Raw genomic sequence first — 19156 nt, forward strand, 5'->3', positions numbered from 1 at the left:
TGGATTCCATTTCTGAATCTTTCATGGCTGCCTGTTGTGCTTTTCTTCTTTTCTAATCCTTTAATTAACCAGATGCAATGATTAAAAAATGGGAAGTTCAGCGATTAAGCTGTCTGATTGCCCTAAGCATACCAGATTTTTCTTTGTATGAGCACTGAGTCAATTCTGAACGCGTGTAGTAGATTTGTTTCCAGGAGTGTGAGAGGGCATTGTTCATTTTGTTTCAGGAAGAGTGGATAACAGTACTTGTTTTCTAGATCTGGCATTTTTGAAACACTTTCTTTGTTTGTGTACTAGTTAATATTAGTACCTTGAGAATATTTAAATAGTACAACCTTATAAATGATTTTTATTTTTTTATTTTTTTTTAACAGAAAAATTAAGTAGGGACCCATTTTGATACTTTTTCTTTATGCAGCTGTAAACTGTTCTGCAGCTCTAAAGTTAGCAACAGGATGAGGGGAATGGTTTTAAACTGGCAGAGGGTAGATTCAGATTAGATAGTAGGAAGGAGTTATTTACCATGAGGGTGGTGAGACACTGGAACAGGTTGCCCAGAGAGGTTCTGAATACCCCTTCCCGCAGAGCATTGAAGGCCAGGCTGGATGGGGCTGTGAGCAGCCTGGCCTAGAGAGAAGTGTCCCTACCTACAGCAGAGGGATTGGAACTGGATGATCTTAGAGGTCTCTTCCAACCCAAACCATTCTATGAGTCTATGAAATTATTCCAAGAGTTGCTCTCTGCAAGACTTTACACCCAGCTCTCCATTACGGCTCTCAAGTAGCGTTGTCAAACGCTCAAATATGAGCAAGGCTAAATGCCTCTGAGGGGATTGTTCAAGAGCTTTTGTCAGCGTATGCTGCTTGACAAACATCTCGTCCTCCATTTGTCATTAAAAACAGTCCCACAATAGATTCTCAAAGAATGTTTAAGGGAAATTATATCCCAGGTAGGTAATCCTGGAAGAAAAGAAGCCTGATTCTCTAGTGCTTTGTATTGTGCAGTGTTTGTTATGTGTATTAATACTGTGGTCCTGCAGTTGTAGTATTGATGGTCAAAGATCCTTAAAACTGTTGTGAGAGAGAGTGTGTGTGTGAGCATGTATTTGTAAATGCCACTAAGCTTTATTCATATGTTTTATAGTTTGCCAGGGAACTTACTTCCATAATAAAATAAAATCAATATTTTTAATTATTGAAACAGTACCTTTTAAATATAAGTGGATTTTTTATTTTTCTCAAAAAAATATTTTCTAGGCACTTATTCTTCTTGCAACTGAAGACTGACATTGTGGAAGGAAGGTAATAAGAATCTTCAACTTCTGCATAATTCTCTTTAAAAACAGAAATGAACAAATAAGCCTTTTTCTGAGGATATCAATTGCTGCTATAAAGATGTACCTTGTGAAATACTGCTTAAGAAAAACACGAGTTTCTTGGAAACACTTAGAATTTTTGTGTAGCTGACTAAGAGCAGTTTATGAGTCTGTTGTGAATGAGCTGTGGGAGATGTTGTTTCTGCACATACATAAATTTCATAAATAGCAGTTCGTGCTTTTGTTTCTTTTTAGTCTTGGGATATCTTCCCTTTATAATGAACATTTACCCAGTGATTTCTTTGTCCAGTTCTTTTGTATTTGTACAAAAAGTTCGTCCAGATATTTGATGCCAAATAGAAATTGCTGCTAGGATCTCTTAGTAGGTGTTTATTATGGAATTATATTTGAACACTAGATCAGAGCTGTCTTTGAAATGACATTTGTACTGGCTTTGTATTGGCTGCCCACGGTTTGTTTGGATGGGCATGTGCTCCGCTGGGTGAAACGCTGGCTGGATGGCTGGGCCCAAAAAGTTGTGGTCAGTGGAGTTAAATCTAGTTGGCAGCCAGTATTGAGTGGTGTCCCCCAGGGCTTTGTACTGGAGCTGCTTCTATTTAACATCTTTATTAACGATCTTGATGAGGGGATTGTGTGTACCCTCTGTAAGTTTGCAGATGACGCTAAGTTGGGAGGGAGTGTTGAACTGCCAGAGAGGAGGAAGGCGCTACAGAGGGACCTGGATAGACTGGATTGATGGGCCAAGTGTCAGGTCCTGCATTTTGGTCAGAACAACCACAGACAACCCTACAGGCTCAGAGGGGAGTGTCTGGAAAGCTGCCTGATGGAAAGGGACATCTGTGTATTGATGAACAGTTGGCTGAATATGAGCCAGCAGTGTGCCCAGGTGGCCAAGAAAGCCATCCGGGCTTGTATCAGGAATGGTGTGGTGAGCAGGGCTAGGGAAGTCACCCTGCCCTTTTATTTGGCATTGGTGAGACCTTGGCTTTAGTACTGTGTTTAGTTTGGGGCACTTCAGTACAGAAAGGACATTGAGATGCTGGAGCAGATCCAAAGATGGGCAACAGGGCTTGGAGAATCAGCCCTGTGAGGACTGAATGAAGGAACTGGGGCTGTTTAGTCTGGGGAAAAGAAGGCTGAGGGGAGGCCTTATTGCTCTCTTCCAGTATCTGAAAGGTGTTTACAGAAAAAGCGGAATTGGTCTCTTCTCACTGGTGACAGGATGCGGGGAAGTGGCCTCAAGTTGTGCCAGGGAAGGTTTAGGTTGGATATCTTGAAACACTTCTTTACAGAAAGGGTTATTACACACTGGAATAGGCTTCCCAAGTAGGTTGTTGAGTCACCATCCCATTTGGATGTGGTGTTCCAGGACATGATTTAGCAGAGGGTTGTTGGAGTTAGGGTAGTATGGTTAGGTTGTGATTGGACTTGACGGTCTTTAATGTCTTTTCCAACCTGAGCAATTCTACAGTTCTGTGATTTGGCTAATTTTAGTGTCTGTGTCTAGTTTTAAGTATGTTGTATGACCAGAGTCATAGAAAACCCTTCTTTGGTTTCCAGAATAAGTAACCAGCAAGAATGTGTCCTTTTAGGAAGAGGTAGGTCTATTCATGAAAGAAGCCCTTAAACAACTAAACCTCTTATGTCTGTCTGATTTGGTGGTTAAACTTAATAAGAAAAAATCAGACACAATTTGAAGATAAGGATGTCTTTACATGCTGAAATAATTAGAAATACCATGCTCAAATTTGTGTTTATATTGTCTGTGTCTAAATAAAAATAATTTCTCCTTTTCCAGGTTGTCATGTCCCATTAATTCTGCTGTTGTTCTGGCATCGTACGCAGTACAATGTAAGTGATAACCAATTTTTCTTATATTTGTAAGTATATTTTTGGTTGTTCTGCAAGGAAAAGATTTTCTTATGTATGTGAAATGTTCAAATGCTACGAGTGATTCTTTGGAAGGTGGGGGAAAGTTACAGCCTCCAGATGTTTTACATAGAAAAAAAACCCTACTTTTTGAGTCTGTCAAAAAAAAAATAAATAATAATAATATTTTTTTAAAAATGATACAGTGATTAATGGTGCTCTTATTTGTGTGTGTTTGTAGAACATGTGCTGTTCCCAGTGTTGTCTTTTTTTTCCTTCTTTAAAATCATAAAGCTCAGTGCTTGTTACAGTAACTACAAGACTGCCTTCCAGGGAAATAAGAAATCACCTAGAGAACAGTTAAAGGAGGAGTAAATAAGCTATTATGATTAAGAAACACATATGTTTTTACGTAATGTTTTTTTCAGGAAATACTGATTTGTTAGATATGGGAAAACTCTCAGCAGTGATTCTGCCTGCAGTAATTCCCATTCTTCTCATTTGTCTGCTTCCCATGGAAAGAAGTTCTACGGGTGACAGCAGAAAAATGTCTTCTGTAGGAGAAACAAAATGCAGCTGAATCCTGTGCCTTAAAGGGATCCTAGATGGATGGCTGGTTTAAGAACAGCTGAAGAGAGACCTTTGCTTAGTTTAGCAAGAAAAAAAAAATAGTCATCAAAATACAGCTTGAAGAATCAGTGAAGCTGCATTACAGTTTTGAGAGTAGAAAGTACAGAGTGTCAAGCTCTTAGTATCTATGAAAATCCCAAGTAGCTGCGAAAAATTCAGTTTTATGTTTATCATATTCTGTACCTTTTTTATTAAATGAGCCTTTAAGCATATTTGTTTTTAGTGAGTTTGAAACCAGAACATGTTTTCTATACAAGGTTAGCATCCTAGTTTTGAAAATGCGTACCCACTTCTGCATCTTTGGGACATGGTAGGAATGCTAAAGTTCTCAAAACCATTAAGATGTTTAGTGAAGTATTGGCGACACAATTGTGCTAAGGCCAGAAAATGAAAAGGTGTGCTGAAGAATGTGAATATTTATGACAAGCTCAGGGTTAACAAGGTTTTCAAAATGTGTTATGGATAGTGTACCTGAAATGCCAAAGTAATTTTAGTTTCCCTTCAGTTTTATAAGAGCTCCCCTTTCAGTGCTTTGGATACTTTTAAATGCAGTTAGTTTTATTAAAGCAGTATGAAGGTCAGTGAACATTGTGAAAGGGTGCTGCAGTGTGTTTAAATCTTTCCCAGTAGACTCTAGAATTTCCCATTCAGCTACTTGCCTCATATTCCTATTGGTATATTTACCAGTTTAAAGAATAAAATCCTTTCTTTTCTTCTAGCTGTTGCTAAAAGTAGGTATGTTACCTACATTTATTGTTTCATTCTTAGCTGAAGCAAACATTCAATAAAGAAATACTCCCTTGAAAGAAAGCTGTCTCTGTTTTGCTACCAGGTTATTGCGATTCACACAGTGATTGAATAAAAAGTACCTTCTGAAATCTGGGCATGTATTTCTCCTTATCTCAACACGTTTGCTGGGATTCTTGTCAAGTAAAAGTGTTCTAGTTTTCTTTTGATATTTTAATCTCTGCTTGTGCTTTTAAAGTAGAGTTTAAGTTAATATATAAGTAAGTTTCCATTTCCTCAATGGCATTTAAATGCGACCGACTGTAGGTATATAAGATCTACTGAATTGCTGTTTTTTATTTCTCCATATTTAATTTTGAGTTATGAGCAGCTGATGTATTTATTCCAAAATGAAAAATACAGTAGGATGTTTGACTCCTTTTTCTTTCTGGCGTCATAATGGATAACTATGAAACCACTGTTGTGTATGCATAGTCATTTTTCTACAAATTTTCCTTTACTTTTGTTGTCTGTTTTCTCATTCCTTCTCATCACAAAGTGATGAGCTTCTTTATTCAGCACCTATTTACAGTCATCATCAAAATCAATTGTTTTTATTCATGCAATAGCTAGTTCTACTCTAATCTCTACATCTACATGGATTTTACTTATTTCAGTGCTTCATTTAGTGTCATTTTAGTCTCTTTTTAATAAGAGTCTACATTTGTATGTTTCTTCTTCAAAACTGTACTCTGCTGTAGTGGATTTTTTTTTCCTGATTCCAGAAATATTTTCATGATGGAATATCTAGCATTCACTATTGGAATTACTTTATGAGGAATTACTGTTACTATTTAATTTATATCCTGAACTTGTCCCATCATTTGGTAATTTTCCATTCCACTGGCAACATGAGCTGCTCATGTTATTGTCCTAAGAGCAGGCAATTCAGTTCACTTATTGTTTTATTAATGTCAAGTAGAATATTCAGCACTGAAAGAAGTTACAAATTCATTGTGAAACTAATTGATCTTTTTTAGGTATACCTACTTCTCAGGTCTTCAGAAAGTTGATACTAAGCCTACTTTCAGGCCCTAACTTCTCTGAGAAGTCTTTTGAACCAAATTCTCTGTAATATCTGACTGATTCCACATCATACTTATTAAATGAAGCATTCATGCACTAGCCTTTTGATGTTTCTATTTGTTTGTATTTATTTGGAGCCTATATGCACAAACTGGTTCTGGTGCTATTGCTTTGTACACAGGCATTAAAAGAAAACTTCTGCAATTCAGAACTTTTCTTCTGTACCTCTATGAGGCTTTTCACATAAACAGTGATGATTTTCTATTCCCCTTTTGAGTTACATGAAGCTAACAGCTGCTCTTTTTAGTATTACACTTTGTAGAGCTTCCAGACATCTTTGTGCAAATAATGAACCAGACATGATTGAACTGATAATATTTTGTTGCTGTTAGCATTCAACAGCAGTTTCTAAAAATGGAGACAAGCAAGTTGTTACCTTGGTCACATATCAGGAGTCAAAAATAACATCATTTAAGTGTAACCACAGAAAAGTTCAGCTTGGAAGAAACTTCCTCAAAGTCAGATCAAGTTGCTCAGGGCCTTTGCACTTCAGTTTTGAGTTGCCAGTGTTCAAATTTGTCTGTTGCCTGTCATCTTTACCAGTTTTCTGATCTTCTCATCTTCTGCATCAGAATTCCATCAAAATGTCTAATTTTTTTTATTTTTTTTATTTTTTACCCTCACTTGAACTGGGCCTTTCATTGTTTTGATGCCTTCCTGCACAGAAGTTTTTCTGCTGTCAGGAAAGAGAAACAAAAATATACAGCCTCCCACATCGTTCTAACTGTGCAAATTCTTTGTAAGAAATCTGAAGAAAACATTATTTATTTAGGCTACAGTAGGGCATAGACAGTTCATATCCTGTGTAAATGTGTGTGAGCTCAAGATCTTTGAGTTGTTTTTTCAAACATTCTTAAATTCATACAGTACTGAATTGGGACTTCACCCAAGGAAAATTATTATATAGTTCCTTGGCTATTGCAATGTCCATTTACTGAGAGAAATGCCATTGAAATTGCCTTCTGTGTGAATGGTTCCATCATGTTCCCTTCTTTAAAGCTTGTCATATTAAATATAAAACTGTAAAATACAGGAAACTGATACGAAAACAACTGTGGTTTTGTTTTTGTTTTTTTTATTCCTTCTTGTTTTAATTTTCTTGCTTCTACCAGTTATAATGATATAAAGAGCAACAGTTATCTAGAATGGGGATATGTGTTTTAGAAAGTGAATGAAGCACACCCCATTTTAAAAATTAATTTATTTTTTTACTGCAGCTTTGTATCCATTAAATCTATATTTGCCTCTGACCTAAGTGGTCTGATCAGAAGCTATGTCAGGAGAAACTTTGAAAATATCTTAATATACTCTTGCAACCCAGTCCTTGCTGCAAAAATCCAGTTAAGAGGTAGAAGCCTTATGGATTTTACCGTTTTGATGCACCCTACTATTTTTTCTTCTTGGATAAATAAAATCATGCACAAGATCATTACTCTTTTAAAATACCTGCTGATAAGCACTTACAGTTTCTCTTTAATTGTGACAGTTCAAGTGTTGTCTGGGGAGCCAAAGAAGAAGTGAGTAGTACTCTGAGCTGCTCCCTATATTGGTATGACTTCATGTAACTAAGAGAAGTGAGAAAGTGGTCAGAGGAAACTCCATATATAGATGAGGAGGAAGAACCTATCTCATAATGAATGAAAAAAGAAAAAAATTACCTAATACAAATGAATTCAACTGGACGATCATATTGTCTTATTCTCAGTAATCTGGTCTCTTCCTGTTGACAGAAGCATGATTCAGACTTTGTGCAACAGCACTCTTTCACCAGAATTATATGAAAAAATATATGCTATGTTTCATAGAACAGATCTCTCGAAAAAAAGTTCAATTAACTACTCTCATGTGCAGTTTTGTTTTGTTTTCTACTTTTACCAAATGTCTACTCTGTACAAATTATTAATTTGTTCCATAGTTATAGCCTTGTTCTTGATGGAAACCTTGTGTTCTGTTATATCCTGATATTCCTATAAATAAGTAAATAATCTGTTTCCTGTTATGCTTCTGAATCTTCTTTTTTTTTGTGTGTTTTTTTTTTGTTGTTGTTGTTCTTAGATGCACTACTTGATGAGTTTCAGTTTTAATATTACATATTCAAATATTAAAATTTAATCTGAAATAATATTTACTCTTTTGACACCTGTTTTATTACTAATTTAAAATTCAGCCTACCCTATAAAAGAAGAAAAAAAATCAAAGCGCTGCAGGAACTTCAGTATGCGAAATTAAAGTTACTCACTATTCATCATTCCATTCTCAATTTAAATACTTCTCCTGATGCTGACACTTACCTGTGTGACTGTTTTAGCTTCTGACTGCATTTGTTAAGAAACTGTTTTGTGTTGTGGAGATTCACTTTACTAGGCTGTACGTGACATAATTTTTGGATATACAAGTGGCAAATACCAGTTATAGCCTGCATTACAAATTCACTATAATTATTGTACCTGTAAGCTATTTCCAAAGTACACCTTTTTATGTTTTTTACTTTTCCCCTTGCCCAAATCTTTTGAATCTCTTTTCTATTAAATAACGGTAACAGAATTGTTCCTAAAGGTTTGTTCTTTAGTTTCATGATTTAGTTGCAGTTTTCCGTGCTGCAGAATAGATTGCAAATACAAATACTTACCCTGTGCTAATTTACACACCATACAGAGGCATTTTGGGAATCTTTAATGGTTTATTGCATATAAAAAGAAAACTTCATGCTCTCAAGCAAAATAGGAGAACCAAACAAGTTCTAATGATTTGCTTAAATATCCCATAGTTTTAGGCTTTAATGTCTTTAATTATTTCATAAAAGTACCGAAGTTAACATGAAATAAAGGTTTTAATTTGTTTGGTAAACTGAAGCTGTGGTAGATCTGCCAGGCTGACTCAAGCAGCTTCCTGCTACAAACCTTGCATCTATATAACAAGAGTAAATGTACATCTATCTCTTCTAGGATATAAGTTTATGCTGACATGTTCTTCAATAATGCGTGGGCTGGGGCTGAGATTTGTGATCATTTGTACTTTTGTGTTTTCATATATCCCAACTATATGACTAATTAAAAATATATACCATTTTGTATCATTGATTAAGGGATAAAGTTTTAAAAAATGTTTTTTTTTTTAGTTTATGTATTTATATGTTTAATTTTGGGAGCTTGTTACTGTTGTGTGTAAATCAGGAGTTATTTCTTATGCTACAATAATTACCTCATGTTCAGCAGGGATGAGATTAACAGTTGGATTCTTAGGGCAGTTCTAGTGATTCTACTCTCTAGTTGCTCTTTAAGTGACAGATCTAATTAAAGTCTTCTATTCTGTTGTGGTCAAGTAAGGATGTATCAAATGGATTTCATTTGTCTTTTGGGCCATTTTGCTTCTCCTTAATGTTTCAGTACTACTCACTCGTCTGTGCCAATATGGCATGTACTGTGTGGTGGTGTTACAGATTGGGGGTGAAAAAGTGTGTCTGTACGAGGAAGTGAAGTACTGATTTATTTCAGTACCTGAGACTATAGGTAGACTAAGTATATTTTGAAAGGTTTTTCTTTGTGGATATAATACTGTTAACTGTGTTCAACACTGCTTGCCCATAAAAAATATTAATAATTCATCATTCTTGCTTTTCTCCTTACATGTGAATGGTTTATTTTACTTAGGAGAAGGAATTTCTTCTAAGTGATAACTAACTGTGAAAGTGTTGTGTTTCTTGTTTACCAACAGCACAACTTGGAGACTATGATGCTTCAATACATCATTCAGGATATCTGTCCAATTATAACTTCATACCAGAACAGAACAAAGATTTTCTTACCAAAGTAGAAGCACTACATGAACAGCACAGGTAACGTTAATTTTTAGTTTTCTCTTGCCTCATGAGCTTAAAAAATCTTCTTTTTGCACTTTTTTTCAAGTTACTTCTGTTTCATATAATATGTATTAAATGAAATACTTGCTTTCAGCACGTAGGTGTGTTGAAACTTTATAAAATGCATTTCTAACTGTCACAAGGAGTAGAACAGTTAGCATAGTACATTGTTAATGGCAACTATCTAGAGTACTGTATTATGTATTTGTGAATTTTTTGGATCAAGGGTCATTGAATGCTTCTGAAATCCTAAACCTTTTTTTTGACTGTCTATGGAAGGAGTGGTGCATTAGGGAGCCAAGCCTCAATAACAGCACTTTCTTTTCTCTCCTGAATGGGATATTAAGATTGTAATTGGTTATTCCAGTTGAAGTCTACTGCTGATTGCTCTTGCTCACCTTGCTAATTTGTGTCTTGTAAGACTGCAGATTTAGAATTAGCGATATTACTCAGATATTCATATGCTGCATGCAAATATGTTAGCCTAATAAATTGTTTGTGTTTAAGCAACTGAAATTTGAATCTCAAGAGACTCATTCTGCCCTTATCTTTGTTGTAGCAGAGCTAGTTCACTACTCTCCTAGTTCCTTTGATTTCTGCCTTGAAATATTTCAATTTTCTTCACCCCTTAATATTCCCTTTTTTTCTTTTCTTTTCTTTTTCATTTATTTATTTATTTATTTATTTTCTGTATTCCAGTACCCTGACCTTTCCCTCTTCTTTCTTTACTGCTGATGGATGTAGAGAGTAGCCAGAGCTTCATGTGTGGCTGCGTGGCACAATCCAGAACATGCATGGTGTTTTCTCAGTTATGGGGACAAAACAGAGATGACTACTGAACTCACACAGCAACTCTTCCTTTAGCATAGGTAGTAACCTGGTCTGCTCTTCTTTTCTAAACGTTCAAGTTCAGAAACACAGCACCCGAGGCCTCTACTCTTTCATGATTAATCTGATTCCAGAAGTTTCCAGAAGGCTCAGGTGGCTTTAGAAGGGAACTTGTAGACAGGCATGAATAAATTCAGTCATCTTTAGGAAGAACTTGTCCTGGAGACCACTTAGGGAAGAATCTGGAGGGTCTTGGAGTGGGTATGCTGAGGTTGTGGCTTTACTACTATCGTAGTCAAAGATATGACTGTGTCCTGCAGAGGACAGACTAGAAGTCTGCACAGAACTGTGGTGAAATCTGTTGGAAAGACTGGATTCTTTCAGTGAAACTGATGCTTTCATTGAATATTTTTTACCAGATTAAAGCCACTGGCAGCTGTTTTGAAGTTTAAGTGCTGTATTGCGAGCCCTCTGTTCACACAGGTCATATAATAAAAGTTATTAATAACAGTATTTGAATAGACTGGGCTAGACACATAATTCTTTATTCATTTAAAGCGTTTTTTGATGCTTAAATTTTCAGGCATATTTATTTTGGAGCTGAGGGAGAGGGAGACAGGTTATTGTGTATTCTGGCAGTATTCCTTGCATCCCTCTTGGCTAGTGAATACTGCTGTCTGAGACATTGTTTTGATGAGCTCAGTGCCAGCAACATATTTGACAGGACTGATTGTGGTATTCACTGAACCTTCTAAGAAAGAAATGCGAAAGGGTGAGTTAATAATCTTATTGTTGGAGGAAAGCAATGTTTTGAAATGAGATCGGAGGAGTTGGTAGTATTTACCATAGGTTCTGTGTAATATCTGAATGTTATTACAACTTTTTTAACCATTCTTAGGATTTCAAACCCAGCCCTGTGAAAATCTGTTCTTCTTCATTGTTCAACATCAAGGGGAAAAATAAATGATCATAATTGCTGAAATAGAATATGGATTTGAGAAACTGTATTGCATCATATTTGCTCTAGCTCTGATGAAGTATTTTTAACTTGATTTCATATTCTTTTGCCAATCTGTGAACATACTGAAGATACCTTTCAGTGGACTGTAGGTGCTGAGAAAGCAACTGCTATCATTTCAAACTAGTAAAGCTTCAGATATTTTCCTTCTGTGTTCATCTCTACATCTATAGAGGGATTCTTTTCTTTTGCCTGTTTATTTCACTGATTAACTACCCACCAGTGGGGACCTGTAGCATTACGTTCCCCAGTATCAGAGGAGTAGGAGGTGAGGCAAACAAAAAAATCTTCAGTCTGTGCTGAGGCACTTCTTACTGGCCTTTCAAGACACCAGGGCATGTTTAGTCTGATGTAGATGATATAAGCAAATTGAAAAGTAAAACTCATAGGCATACCTTCTTGTTAATTATTAGGATTTCCTTAGCTTCCTGAGCAAAATTCTTGATCAAAATTTAACAAAATGTGAAAACATACAGTTTGGAGAACATTAGGTTTTCTGTATTCAGCATTCCGTTGCATAATCAAATTGTCATTTTGTTCATTTGTTTGTCCATCCTCAATCTTTCTGACTTAGTGAAAGACACAAGGTCAGCTTTTTTTTTAAAGCAAGGCAATGGTAGACACCATAGATGTAGATCTGAGTAAGTTTATCTGCAGACAGCTTTCTGTTTCCCCTTCAGTCCTTATTCCAATAATGTGACATTCTCAAGTCACACTGCTGACAATGGCTTTATTAGTAAAGATAACTTGGTCTTTCTAATTCGTTTCATGAAGAATAATATTTGTTAGAATGGCATTTTTGGGGAAGATTTGTATGGTTTGGAATTTAGAAGGATGGATACTATCTTGAAGTAATAGATGGCGTCTTTCAAGGAAAAGACTCCATTTAAAGTCACAATTATTGTTTTATATGAAATGCCTTTCTATCTAGAATCCTAACATAATGTTGTTACATGTGTTTCTTACAGGTTGTTAGTTTGTCACATTTAATTAACATGATTTATTGAGTATAATTCCTTATTTTTACCTGCACTTAGTAGTAGCCATGAGACGATAGTATCTGCAGGCTTTTCTTCTTATATGTGGATAGTAATGGTTTGATCTCTGTTCTGACAGTTTCTCTAATGCTGTAGTGCCTGATTCATTGGTCTGTGCTGCAAGACCAGGATCATTGCTGGCACAACATGTCAGTAGCCTACAGCAGATTTTGTATTAGAGTGGGCTCTTGTCTAAGCAATTTTCAGCTGATAACCTCTTGGCCGTAAAATTAGTTGGAAGCAGCTACCATTTTATCATCTTATGGGAATATTGTTCAGGCTGTATTACAGTCCTTTCAGGTGAATAATTAGTAGGCTGCATGAGAGAGTGAACTATGTAGGGGTTACTTTTGGGTTCTTTGTGTTTTAAAGCTCTTGGTAGATTCTACGTAGAAGTCCTACAAAGTTCTAAAGTTAGTTTATTCGATGGGTGAGGATTTTTGAGTTCTTTTAGAAAGCAGATGTCTGTCTCAAAAGTTTTTTAAAAAGTAGAAGATAGAACCCTTGCTAGTCTGGCACCACATTTCACACTTAACAGCAGGGGAAAAAATCAGATTTTGTTTATTGATTGTAAATATAGTTTGTTGGGTTTTATAACATTAACTAATTTAATATTCTTACCTCCTTTTCCTTTACTTCTGAGTAGTTTCCTGCTTGTAATGTTTCTTCTTAACAGCTTCCTTCAGAGATACTAAACAATATAAAATATCTTTGGATACAGCTTCTTGTTATAAAAGAAGCCCTTATAGAGGCCTTGTTCCACCAAAGACTACAAAAGAGAACTCTCCCATCCCCCAGACTGTCTTTGCTTGAAAATGCAGAAGCTCGTCAATGACCTTAGCCATTGACATAGGAGTCATTGACACTGGAATAGTATTTGTAAAGTTCCTTTTTTTATTTATACAGAAAGTATTTTAGTACTCCCACAATTATGCTCTTAAAGTGCTACTGATCAAAGAAAAAAATAGCTTAAATTAGGGAAAAAAAAAACCAACAAACATCAAAGCTGCGCAGTCTGGCCTGTGTCTGTTGGACAGCATTACCCTCAGGTGACCAGCAGCATTGCTTTCCTTCATACCCTCAGTACCGACAGTCATGCCAGTATACAAAGATACCTTTTGCACTGTAAATAACACTAATTGAGTTGAAACTGACATCATTTGATTGCACTAAGCCAAAACAAAAAGGTGTGTCTGTGGAATCTTTCTTCTAATTTTTGAGCACTAATGGACAAACAAAACAGCTAAGAATGATTTTTCTGAAAAGTGCTGAAAAATTGAGGCAATGACAATGTTTTATGACTTGGTCAATTTTGAGAGTCACTTAGGAGGTCCATAACAAGTAAAGTACTTTGTGGAACTCTTTAATGAAGTTTTTTACAGGTGTTGGATAGTAGGATATTTTTATATGTATATATTTTTTCCCCCTGCATTTGGAATACATTTAATGTCATGTATTTTATTTTTGTCTATGGTCTTAATATTTTTTTTTTTTTTTTTGCCCTCTTTCAGTGGCCTCAAGCAATCTGAAGCGGAGTCCTGCTACATAAATATAGCACGGACGCTTGATTTCTATGGAGTGGAATTGCACAGTGGTAGAGTATGTTTACATTGCAATATTTCACTTGGAAAATGCTATATATACATTTTTGTAGATGTGTACAACAATGAAAACAGTAACATTTGATTCTTGACTTCACCATGTGTCACTTTTGGATATGATGTTTTTCCAATAGTTTCTGAGTAACTGGAATTGCAATAAATAAATAAAAAACTAGATTAATCTCAAAAGAGTACAATGCATTTTAAAAACATATTGTTTAATACTGGAGTATATTTTCTTAAGAAATTTACTAAAGTTTATGGATGTCTTAATATAAGCAGCATTCATCTTCTTTCAGTGCTTACACAACATTAAAAATGTCAACCCATTTTTAATTCCTGTATCCCCTGACCATAGGCTAAATTTAAGTGGTAGATGACCACTAGGGATGTATTTGAAACCCTTGAGACACAGGGTATTCATTGATAAGAAATATATCCTAGCACTTCATTGTTTGATTACAATGTCTATAAGAGGAGTCACTGACACGGTTTTTTTCTTACATCCTTTTGCAAAATTGGTAATATGTGTTCTAATGGATTAGTGTACTATTTTGGCATAAAGCTTGTAATGTAAAAACCTAGTGAAGTGCAGTGCAGAAGACTGAGCTCCTTAATGAAGATGACTGCTGTTTTTACTAACATTCACCTGAGATTTGTTAATTATCCTGATATTTGCACCAGGGGATGTTCAGGTTGGATGCTAGGAAGAATCTCTTCTCATAAAGGGTGGTGAGGCAGTGGCCCAGGCTGTGCAGGGAGGTGGAGGATTCATTATCACTGGAGGTGTTCAAAAACTTTTAGATGCAGTACTATGAGATGTGGTGCATTGGAGAAATATTGGTTGGAGATGAACAGTTGGACTAAATGGTCTTTGAGATATTTTGAAACCTTGGAGGTTCAATAATCAATTTTATAACAATGCAGTGGATAGAAAGGACCATTTTCTTTCCTCAGTAAAATTCTTTCTTTTTTTTTTTTTTTTTTTTTTTTTGGTGGTGGTGTTTTTTTATGTATGCTATCACAGATGAGTACATTGAATTTGTAAAGATCCGTAAACTACTGACGTATAAAGATACTGTAATTGCATTCATACTTGTGGAACAGTTATATTAAAAAACAGTAGTGGCTGAGGTTTGTTTTGTTTTGTTTTAAGGGAATGTAATGAATAGAAAGGGAAGGAAAAGTCTGAAGGGATCAGAACGTATAAACTGTGCTCCTAACATCTGATAGGGGAATTAGGAGAGGCCTCTTTTACATGGCAACTGTTAAGATGCATTGTTTCAAATGCAGGGGTTGTGGATGAACATGCCATGATGTTGTGTGTTTTGTCAGTGTAAAAATTTACCCTTACATGTTAAACAAGTGTCTCATATCTGAGTTTGTCTGGATTCATTGTCCTTTCTGTCATCTCTGTGAAATATCTGCTTTATTGAAGAGCCCCGTACTGTCACACCTCAGATTTCCCTGCATGTGTCATTAATTCATGAGTTTGTGCCTTTTAGCTATTTTTATTGCTTACTGTTTTGATAAGACCTTAAATTCCAGACTTTCACAATGAGACAAATACTCTATTCTCTTAAGATTCATGGGATGCAGTTTCTGAAATTATTTAAATTTCCTGTAGACTTTCTGAATTGTAGGTTATTGAAATAATGGGGTGTTAGTTGAGGTCAGACAGCATCAAGTAGGAAGGACAGTTTAGAGCAGACCGAGACGTTTTTAGCCAAACAAGATTTCAGTTCAGAGTATAACATTCTCTGGAAATACTGCTAAAACAGTCCATTTCTTATTTTCAGTGCATTCTTTTGTATCTAATGGCACAGGATGTCTGACTACTAGTCATGATCACCTACCCTACCTGACACCAAACAGTATTTTTTGTATTATCTGAATCAAATAGAGTACACATTTAGTCAAAGCTTCTCTATTCCAGACTGATAAGATGCAGATTGTTTTGCTACTATTTCAATCTGAATTAATACCTTTGTTGCAATTCATTTAGTTTTCAAAGCCTATGAGAAAAGTAATAGCACTGGATTTCATTGGAGTGGACATTCAGGGTGTTCTGTCCTGGTAGATACTTTGTCATTTCCTAAGTGTTGTACCTGTGCTACTGCAGCAGTCCTACAGAAAAATATTCATCATTTGGTCTCATCTGGTAGTTCATGTTGGCTGTAAACAACACTTTTCTGAAGTTTGAAAGAGTCTGCTAAAATGGTCTCTGGTTCTGAAGTCTGCAGTGAAGGTTAGAGATCTCCCCTCACCACATCTTTACTGAGACTACTACATGAAACCCCAGCTTTGGCAGGGATATTTGGCATAGCTCTTCATAGGCTTCCCTGCTTAATACTGTTCTTAAATCATCCTTCCTGTTTTGCCAAATCCCAGTGCTTTGAACAGAACAGCAGAGGCTAGTTACAAAACTGACATTTTGAAAGGTTTTACCTCTGTGAATCCTTGTAGTTCAGCTCTTTCTTCATGGGTAAAATAATCTTAGTCTTCATAGTTATTCAGTGTTGCAGAGAAAGCAGGTAACAGCTGGTCTCTATGCTAATAGAAGAAACTGGTGCTCTTCTACTGGTGGTCCAGGGAGGAATGCTTTTGGGTAATGTTTCTTACACATTCGATGAATGTCTAGTTTCCTTAATCATAATGTTCTATTACATGAAGTCAAACATCCTGCGGAACTCAAGTGTGAACTTCCTTCTAACAGCCAAACAGAACACTTTGAGTAGTGAATTAATCAGAGTTCAGTTTTCATCAGCAGTCTTTTCTGCATTTCTCTGAGGATCAATCTGAACCTTCAGAATTGTTATATTCAAAAATGAAATGATACTAAGAAACTCAAGAGTGAATTTAATGCATCAAAACTATGTCAAGATTTCTTGTATTCTGTACAATATTTTCTTTTTACTTTAGGACACTATCTGATCTAATGAAAAATTGTTCTAGTATTAACCCATTTCTGCTCTGGAGGGGAACTTAAAGAAATTGGAGGGATGCCTGCAGAATCAATGCTATTTCTATGTGTACAAAAATTTTGTTGGCAATTGCATTTGAAATTAAAAATCAAGGAGTATTTAACAGGGTCCCTGGCATAATAATTTTTCACTTTGAGTTTATTTGCTTTTTGGGTGCTTAACTCTATAAAGAAAGAAGAAGTGCATGTGTGACAGTTCTTAGTTGTGCAGTTTAATAGCACAGATGCTTTGAGAGGGAAGTAACTGCCCATCTACCTCATCTTTCTTTTGTGAGACGCTGACTCTTCAGACTGGTCCAAGATCTTGTTTTCAGATTACTCTTTTAATACAGAATAACAACCTAAATGAATAGGCAAGGAAGATTAGGTGTTTGGACTGAGGTAGAGTCAGAATATGAAGTTTGTTCTGGCACAGCTTCTAGAAAAAATAGAGTGCTTTGGCCTACCTAATTCCCATCAAGTGTTTAGCTAATTCTCAGGTTGGACATTAGGAAAAGAGTCTTCATCAGGGGGTGGTCAGGCACTGGAGCAGGCTCCCCAGTGCAGTGGGCACGGTCCCCAAGCTGGTGTAGTTCAAGGAGTGTTTGGACAACGCTCTCAGACATGGGGTTTGAATTTTGGGTGGTCCAGTGTGGAGCCAGGAGTTGGACTCAGTGATCCTTATGGACTCCTTCCAACTTGGAATTTTCTATGACTCTGTGATTCTTTTTCTGGTAAATAATTTAGGCTTTCAGTTTCTTTTTTTTTTCTCCTAAGCCGTTTTTCCTTCAGAATATTGATCGATTTTTTTATTTTATTTTATTTTAATATTATCTTTTCTTTAAAGCAGGAACTTGGAGTAAGCTTCAAGTTCCAGTAACACAGGCATTTGCTCTGTGTTAGGTTGGTGGTATCAGGACAAAAGCAGCTAAATTAGATGTATTCCCTTGCCAAAAATCTTCAGTTTTTAACCCAGCACATTAAAATAAAGAGGTGCAATTTCTGGATTGCTGTATTATGCTGCCATAAACTGTGGCAAGCCAGAGACATCTTCAGATGGAGGCTTAACCACCTCCTGTAGCAGCAGCCTTTGGAAAAGTGGGGCAGCAGGTAGCTGGGAAGTGTTCATCATTTCAATGAATTCTACACTATTCTGAGATTTAGCTTGTTTGTACAGCTACCTACATAATAATTTTCATTTATTAAACTCTTAGAAATAGAAATGGTGTCTCTCTTGTCAGTTTTCAGTGCTGATGTACTATTTATTAAACATTCAGGTTATGCACATTCTTTGTGAACTGCTGTAGTATTTCATGGCATTGTAAACTGTGTTACAAATTTGATTCAGCATAATATAGTCTTATACCTGTATCACAGTTTTATTCAACCATTTTTAAAGGATTTACTGTAGACTTTTCACTGTATTTAGATCATATGGTATGTGATCTATTCCTTTTATCTTACTAATATGGAGAAATAGGGATTGGATATACAAGAATTACGTCTATTACAGTGAGCACAGAGTACCATCTAGAGGAGCAGCTAAGCTACTGAAGGTTTTAAGAGTACCTTTGGCCATCCTTTGCAAAATAATCCGAAGCTACATTTGAGTCAAATCTGGTGTTTTAACTAGTGAGTTCTGTACTTGTGTAGATACATATATGTCTGCTCTGTTTATAAACTTGTCTATAATCTACTATAATAGGTCCATCACAAAGAAAATGTATGCCAGAATTTGTAGTTTTTGTAATGTCAGTTTGAGTTACACCCCGAACTGAACATTCAGCTCTATCCTGTTTTTTTTTTAACCACACATTTTTGCTTTATTTTTAAACTTTTGTTGTTTTTTTTTTTCCTTGACTATCTCAGTAATCATAAAGCTATTGTAAGTTTATGGATGCATCTTTCCAGTTGAGCATGTTAAGCTAATATGCAAGTTTCTTTTTTAATTAACAATGAATTCAGTTTTGTGTATCATATATTCATGTACGTGTGCATATTCCTTTAGCATACTGCCATATGCAGAATTGTGGCTGCCTCTTGCCCAGCCTTTGATAAAACCTCTTTGGAGATCAGCTCAAAATAAGACAAATTTTGGCCCATTTCAAAAATTTTGACTGAATTTCGATTTCAGCTTATTTACC

General features: G+C 35.8%; 1 protein-coding gene across 7 annotated transcripts in view; it reads left to right on the plus strand.

Annotated features, from left to right (window-relative positions):
- PTPN3 (protein tyrosine phosphatase non-receptor type 3) overlaps positions 1-19156 on the plus strand; it is a 157904-nt gene that overhangs the window by 85594 nt on the left and 53154 nt on the right. For all 7 annotated transcript variants that reach the window (XM_032442441.1, XM_015854305.2, XM_032442443.1 and 4 more), the window contains exons 6-9: positions 1257-1301; positions 3135-3187; positions 9422-9542; positions 13961-14048. In XM_032442441.1, the coding sequence (XP_032298332.1) occupies positions 1257-1301; positions 3135-3187; positions 9422-9542; positions 13961-14048 (307 nt within the window). The remainder of the gene's footprint in view (positions 1-1256; positions 1302-3134; positions 3188-9421; positions 9543-13960; positions 14049-19156) is intronic.

The sequence above is a fragment of the Coturnix japonica genome, chromosome 2 (assembly GCF_001577835.2).
Source record: "Coturnix japonica isolate 7356 chromosome 2, Coturnix japonica 2.1, whole genome shotgun sequence".
NCBI classification, from domain to species: Eukaryota; Metazoa; Chordata; class Aves; order Galliformes; family Phasianidae; genus Coturnix; species Coturnix japonica.